The sequence below is a fragment of the Orycteropus afer genome, unplaced genomic scaffold (genome assembly GCF_000298275.1).
Source record: "Orycteropus afer afer isolate SDZICR_OR568_19922 unplaced genomic scaffold, OryAfe1.0 scaffold00116, whole genome shotgun sequence".
NCBI lineage: Eukaryota > Metazoa > Chordata > Mammalia > Tubulidentata > Orycteropodidae > Orycteropus > Orycteropus afer.
Window position 1 is genome coordinate 4,199,168 of NW_006921703.1, and position 7,521 is coordinate 4,206,688.

General features: G+C 37.8%; 1 protein-coding gene across 1 annotated transcript in view; it reads right to left on the reverse strand.

Annotated features, from left to right (window-relative positions):
* The window catches only part of MAP9 (microtubule associated protein 9), a 47,900-nt gene extending 42,413 nt beyond the window's left edge, over window positions 1–5,487 (reverse strand). Inside the window, exons 1-3 of the mRNA XM_007943996.1 lie at window positions 5,413–5,487; window positions 4,594–4,678; window positions 2,684–3,001 (exon numbers count right to left, since the gene is read on the reverse strand). Of these exons, the coding sequence (XP_007942187.1) occupies window positions 2,684–3,001; window positions 4,594–4,678; window positions 5,413–5,487 (478 nt within the window). The remainder of the gene's footprint in view (window positions 1–2,683; window positions 3,002–4,593; window positions 4,679–5,412) is intronic.
* Window positions 5,488–7,521: the final 2,034 nt, after the last annotated feature.

Consider the following 7,521-nt stretch of genomic DNA (forward strand, 5'->3'; position numbering starts at 1 on the left):
TTCCTTCCATCCTCTACTGATGTTTCCAGCATCATTCAATATTCTGCCCATAGAATCTTTCAATATTGCAACTCAAAGCTTGAATTTTTTCTTCAATTCTTTCAGCCGGAGAAATGCCAAGTGTGTTTTTCCTTTTTGGTTTTCTAAGTCCAGGTCTTTGCATATTTCATTATAATAATTGGCTTTGTCTGGTTGAGGTACTCTTTGAAATCTTCTGTTCAGCTCTTTTATCTTGTCATTTCTTCCATTTGCTTTAGCTACTCTCCATTCAAGGGCAAATTTCAGAGTCTCTTCTGACATCCATTTTGGTCTTTTCTTCTTTTCCTATCTTTTTACTGATGTCTTGCTTTCCTTATGGATGATATTCTTGATGTCATCCCACAATTCCTCTGGTTTTCGGTCACTGGTGTCCAATGCATCAAATCTATTCTTGCTCTAAATTCAGGAGGGATATTATCAAGGTCATATTGTGGCTCTTGTGGACTTATTTTAATTATCTTCAACTTCAACTTGAACTTGCAAATGACCAGTTGATGGTCTGTTCCACAATCAGCTCCTGGCCTTGTTTTGGCTAAAGATATTGAGCTTCTCTGTCGCCTTTTGCCACAGATGTAGTCAATCTGATTCCTGTGTACTCCATCCAGCAAAGTCCACGTGTTTAGCCACCATATGACTTACTGAAAAAAGACCTATGACTTATTCACTTGCAATGAGTAAGTCGTTGTTGTTGTTGTTATGTGTCATCGAGTCGGACTCGACTCATAGAGACCCCTCTTGGGTTTCCAAGGCAGTATCTCTATGGAAGTAGATTGCCCACCTTCCTTTTGAGGAGTGGCTGGTGGGTTTGAACCGCCAGCCTTCTGGTTAGCAGTCAAGTGCCTTAGGCACTATACTACCAGAGCTCCTGAATAAGTCATAGGTCTTGGAAAATTCCATCATGTGATCTCCAGCATTGTTTCTATCACCAAGACCATATTTTCCAACTACCAGTGATTCTTCTTTGCTTCCCACTTTTGTATTCCAATTATCAGTGTTAATAAACAACACATCTTGATTGCATGATTAGATTTACTCAAGTTAATTTGTTTCCTTTCTCTCTCATCTTTGATTCCTCTCACTACACTGAGAATGTTTATTCTGGAAGGTCAAATGTATTTCATTATGCCTTCTGCTTGCATTTTTGTATCATTTTATAGTTTATGAGAAATACTTCAATTCTTAAAACAATGTTGTAAGACAAGAAGGAGAGGTTTTATCATCCTTCTCATGAGGACAGAGAGGCTTATCCCATCTGCTAATGTCACATATAACTAACAGAGTAAGGACTGACACCAATTCTTTTTTTCCCATGTCTACACTATTCAATTGTTCTTTGCCTTGCTCATATTCTCTCTTCATTTGAAGAGTTAATATGATTGGGGAAAAGATATAGGGGTTTTCTAAAATTTCAAATACCTAGTATATTTAGTCATTTGTACAAATATTTTTATGAAAATATGTATCTGAAATAGTTTTGTCTGATGTTAATCAGTAGCATCCAGTATGCAAGGTATGAAGCTGTTGTTCTTGTTAGCTACCGTTGAGTGGATCCTCCATTCATCTGAAACCACGTACAACAGAATGAAACACTGCTATTTCTGTATCATCCCCATGACTGGTTGGGGATTGGACCTTTGTGATCCAAAGAGTTTTCATAGCCTGATTTTCAGAAGTAGATCACTAGGCTTTTTTTCTTAGTTCTTCATAGTCTGAAAGCTCTGCTGGAATCTGCTCAGCATCACAGCAACACATAGCCTCTACTAACAGGCAGGCTGTGGCTGCACATGAGGCACACTGGCTGGGAATTGAACTTGGGTCTCCTACATAGAAGATGAGAATTCTACCACTGAACCACCAATGTCCTATAAAATATTTACCAACACTCTTCCTTTATAAAACAGAAAGAAGAGTGGAAGACCTTGTGTATGTATGTTTCTGTGTGGTGGCCCAAAGGATCTCAGAAGAGTGGGTCCTTGCTTCAGTCTGCCTTTGCTCTCCTGTGCCCAAAGCTCAGTAGAATGGTGGGGAGAACTACTGCAATCCCAGATCACACCAGGAATTTCCCTTCAGAAAACGGAGTCTTAGTGTTAGTGGATATTCCTAAGGAACGGACAGACCAAATAGAGAATTCCCTTTCTTTAACAATAAAATTCTTTCCCTTCATATACACAAATGGCAAAATATTTCTGGCAAAATGGTGGTATGGAAATTGCTGTTTTAAGGATAAATTTTAATGCTGTCTGCTATAACTCTAATCTCTGGAGTATGAAGTGGATTAAAAAGGATTTCATTACAATTCTAATCCCCAAAAACAAAATCAAAGCTCATGGGCCCAGGCAAGGCTGTACATAAGTTTCTGGAGCTGTAATTACCAATGACAGAAAGTTGCTTTGGCTATCTATCAAGAGCTATCACAAATGAACAACTGAACATACGACTGGACGTAAAAATAAAGAACCTTTTTTCTAAGGTTCTGTATTTTGATTTTGTAAAACTGAAAACTTAAGTTCTGAATTTTTTCCCATAAATATTCACAAAATAAGAAATAACCATCATATAAAGATATTTTGTGACTCAGTATCTTAAAATATATTTTCAAGAAATACAATTATAATAAAGTTATTACCTGAACCAAACAAATTACCTGCAGATATGCTTTTGACTGGAAGACTTCTGGGTTTCGGTTTCACTTTCATCTTCTTTTCAATTTCCTGATCTTTATTTTGTGGCTCAGCTAAGGAATTTACAACAGTGTCTCCACCACCACCTGGTGCTACTTCTTCATTGTTTTTGATGGAAGATACTGGCTCACCTTTGATTATGTCACTGTTTGATTTCTTGGTTTTCAAAAAAGATAGTTTTGGAGAATTATTTTCTTCATCATCTGATATATGAAAATCATTCATTTTTTTCTTAACTGAATTCTCATCTACTGAAGTATCAGAGAAATCACCCAAGGAAACTAAAAAATGTAAAAGACAAAAGTGTTTTCAGTGGTATACTTAAAAGTGTTTAAACACACATGGGGTTGCCATGAGTCAGGAGAAGCTTGACTGCAGCTAACAACAACAACAACAAAGACACATTAATAAAAATAAGTACGCTATCCTTAAAGACCACAAATGAATTTACAAGCATGAATAGGTACAAATCTATTTTAGAAATAGATTTCTAGCTCTAGAAAACAGCTTACTTAGGCAGTTTTTATTGGCATTTATGATATAAAAATTTCAATGTTATCACTTTATTAAAAAATATATATTTCTTAAGTTCCCAGAGTATATCAAGTATTGTGCTTCCTCTGAGAAAAATCACCTAAAGGCTGCCCAATCAGCCATGGGACATTCAAACTGGACATTGAATTCTGTAACTTGTATTTGCATACAATTTTATTATATAAAATCAAATGCTTGTAAATGAAAGATTTTTAAATAGTAACCTACTAATTATAATTACTTTCCATAAAAATTAGGGAACTGTAATTTCATCTAAACGAGATTATTAAGCTCTACTAATAGGGAGCTCTGGTAGCATAGTGGCTAAGACACTTGCCTGCTAACCAGACGGCTGGCGGTTCAAACCCACCAGCCACTCCTCGGAAGGAAGGTTGGGCAATCCTACTTCCGTAGTGATACTGCCTGGGAAACCCAAGGAGGGGTCGCTATGAGTCGGGGCCAACTCGACGGCATATAACAACAACAACAACAACAACAAAAGAATAATAAAGAATGCTAAAGAAGGCTGGAAGTTCAAACTCACCAGCCACTCCTTGGAAGGAAGGTTGGCCAATCTACTTCCGTAGTGATAATGCCTTGGAAACCCAAGGAGAGGTCGCTATGAGTCGGGGACGACTCGATGGCACGTAACAACAACAACAAAAACTTAGCAATCATTTAATTGCTGCTCTGATTTTTTTTTTTTTCACATAGAATATTAGAGTTAGTCATTGAATATTAAAGGAATAAAACACTGAACTTCAAATTTAAAACACTGTATGCTTACACATGATGGCTAAAATGTTAATAGTCTTAGCAAATAAAAAATGTTAATACTCTTACCAAATCAAAAGAAACCAAAATGAATCAAGTAATTAAATCATACATGTACTGAATATAAAACATGGTGTCTTTTTTTTTTAAACTCACTTCTTGTATCAGAGTCATTTGGATTACAGCCAAAGATCAGATTTATCAAGTATCCCAGCTGATTCTGATGTGTATCAAGTTTATTTCTGTGGTCTCAATTACTCTGTAGATGTAGGAGACTCCAGAAGTTTGACCTTAAAGCCAAACTTGTCATATCTAATGTGAGTTACCAATAACAGTCATCCCTTTACTGCAAACATGGTGTAAGTTGATTTTTATTCCTATGTACACATTTGGAATCAACTTCTTGAAAATTAAGAGTACTTTTCTACTCTTAAATAGTTAGAAATCACAAGCCAGTAATTTATCAGTATTATTTGAAGCAGTTCCCCCCCCCCCCGACAGTCTGAATGTAAAGGAAGGAAGAGCAAAGCAAAAAAGTGGTTTTCTTTTCCATATTTTCACATACCAATCTCATCACTGTCAAAGTCATCTGAGTATTCAGAGCTCCTTTGTCTGGCTGAGCGAGCTGTAATTGCTTTTATTAGTTCATCCTGAAATGAGATGATTAAAATCAATTCTCATCTAAATTTGGAGGTCTCATATTTAAAATTCATTATTTGAACACATAATGCTTAATTAATGACTGCCTTCAAACTCAAATTTCATTCAACTAACAATATGATCACTGAAAGTCTGCTTTACACCAGGTACCCAAACCCTCAAAATCAATGCAAAACACAACAGACAAGTTTTCTACCCTAATGGAGCTTACATTTAAGTAGGAGGGAATGGACTATATCAAATAAAGTTATTACAGTTATTATAAAGTTATTATAATGGAGTAATAACCAAGTGGACTCAATTAAGACAGGGTTTTTTTTTAATAGCTTTTGATTCTGCATATTGCAGAAAAACATAATCAATATTGCACATTTAGAGACTTACTTCAAAATGGTGATAATCTTAAAAGAGAAAATTAAAATGTTACGTTCCAGCCCTCTCCCTCAAAGAAAGATTTTATACTTAACCTGAAAACAGCAATTTAAAAGCTGATTTAATATTTAACTTAGTAATAACATAGTAATTTGGTAGTCTCAAACTCATATATAAACATTTTTAGTAAAAGATCCCAAACATGACCCTCTACAAAATTTCAAAATGAATCAGTAAGATGTACTCTTGCTGTATATATGCACTGTTCCCATAATCACTCCAAGTCCATCATTCCTAACAGTGTTTAAATTGCAAAATCAATGAAAAATCAAAGTACTTTGAAATACTTTACCTGGAAAGTAGTTCTTTTGGTGGCTTTTGGACTTTTTATATATGCCAAAGTTGTGCTAAAAACTTCATCAGACATAGTGTAATTTTACTTTTTACATATAAAATGTATAACAAATGATTCAAATAATTCTGATGGTGACTGAAATATACAAAAAACAAATGAGATTTTTTTTGCATGCTTCGGATTTGTATTACTATCTCAGCTGTCCCCTCAAAAAAAACAAAACACAAGAACAAGAAAAGCATCTCATATAAGCACTGAATTACAATATTAATTTAAAAATATAACCATACTTTTGTAAAAAAAAAAAGTCAAATTCTCAAAGTGGCCTTGTTTTCAAAAAAGAAAATCCAAATGGAAGCTGTCCTAAAATAATTTTGCAACTAATTTAAGGATGGGAGCTCTGGTGGCGTAGTGCCTACGCATTTGACTACTAATCAGAAGGATGGCGGATCAACCCACCAGCCACTCCTCGGAAGGAAGGTTGGGCAATCTACTTCCGTAGAAATGAGCCTTGGAAACCCAAGGAGAGGTAGCTATGAGTTGAATCGACTCCATGGCAGTGTCTATTTTTCTTTGGTTTAATTTAAGGATGAATAAGTAAATATCTATAATTGATTAATATGACTCAATGTTGACACCTGATAAAGAACACCTGATAAAGTATTTTTCACCTTCGCTCGAAAAATATAACTGTATGCCTATAAAACAGTCAAGACTTATTTTAAAAGCTACCAAAAAGATAGTGTCAAACTTGTAACTAAAACGTCTCACAAAGAAACACTGCTTGCAGAGAGCACTACTGACTGACAAGGACAGAAAACGTCAATACCAAAGTACAAATAGCGTTCTCTTATCTTTTTCAAGCTACTCTTCCATCTCGTACAAGTGTTAACACATCTACTTAACACAAAACGAGCATTACAGACTGGCTGCAATAACACGACGGCACAAATGGTCCCTTGAACGTTTCTCGTGCTCGCAGGGGAGAGGCCTGGGTCTCGACTGTCCCGTCGCCCAGCCGACCGCACCCAGCCGGGCCCAGCCTGGTGGCGCCCGCGTCCCCGCCCGCTCCGCACCGAGATGACCCGCCGTTGCGCCCTTGTGTACTCATACTTGTGCACACCCAAGCGCGTCTCCGGCCCCAGCACTTCGCATACCTCAAGTCCCGAGTATTTTACCTACGCCTGCCACTCCTGAGGCAGGCTTCTTAAAGCGCTGAGGACCGAACGGCTAGCCTCAAACTGAGCCGGTGCCTCTCACCTTAGCCTCCGCCAGGCAGCGCCTGGAAATCCAGCTAGGGACCCAGCAAGGGGCGGGACTAAAAACGGAGGTGGGAGGCGGTTGCTAAGGAAACAGCGTGTCTCTGGGAGGAAGTGACTTCTCTGCTGCTGGGGCCTCTTGGGTACCCATCACCGTCTTTTGACCGGACGCGTCTCTGGGACAACCGTCCTAGTGAAGGAAGTGACATCATCCCTCTGGGTCCTCGGAGAAGGTTATGTTATCCATCGCCGGTACTTTGCGTGTTGCCTAGGAGGCAGAGTGCTTCTGCTCCGACTCCAAGAACCTTACCCTTGTCAGTGAAGTAAGGGACTTTATCTGCAGATGCATGCGGAATGAAGCCACAGAATTTAGGACATGAATTTATGTGAATTAGTATAAGGTGTCAGTAGATGGATCAGAATAGAATGATGGTTATGTTTGGAGGTTCTAAGAATGAAACTGTACATTTGAATTACGGGGCTCTTTCCTTTATAACCCGTGTAATATAGGGCAAGTTAATGACTCCTTATCTCTATACTTTTATCTGAATAAAGGGGATAATATTATTAACCACCTTAACAAGTTGCTGTGAGGACTTAATGACATGATTCAGGTGGAATACCTGGAAGAGTGTCTGGGAATGTACTCAGTGAATGTTAGATATTCTTTTTATGCAACTCAAACACAAAAGGGGCAGGCCAGAAATCATCCGTAGTCAACACAGCCAAAAACCGTTTCAGTTTGTCTTTACTGTAAAGTTTTTCTCTTTACCTAATGGGTAATCGGGAGCTCTGCTAGCATAGTGGCTAAGACACTTGCCTGCTAACCAGACGGCTGGTGGTTCAA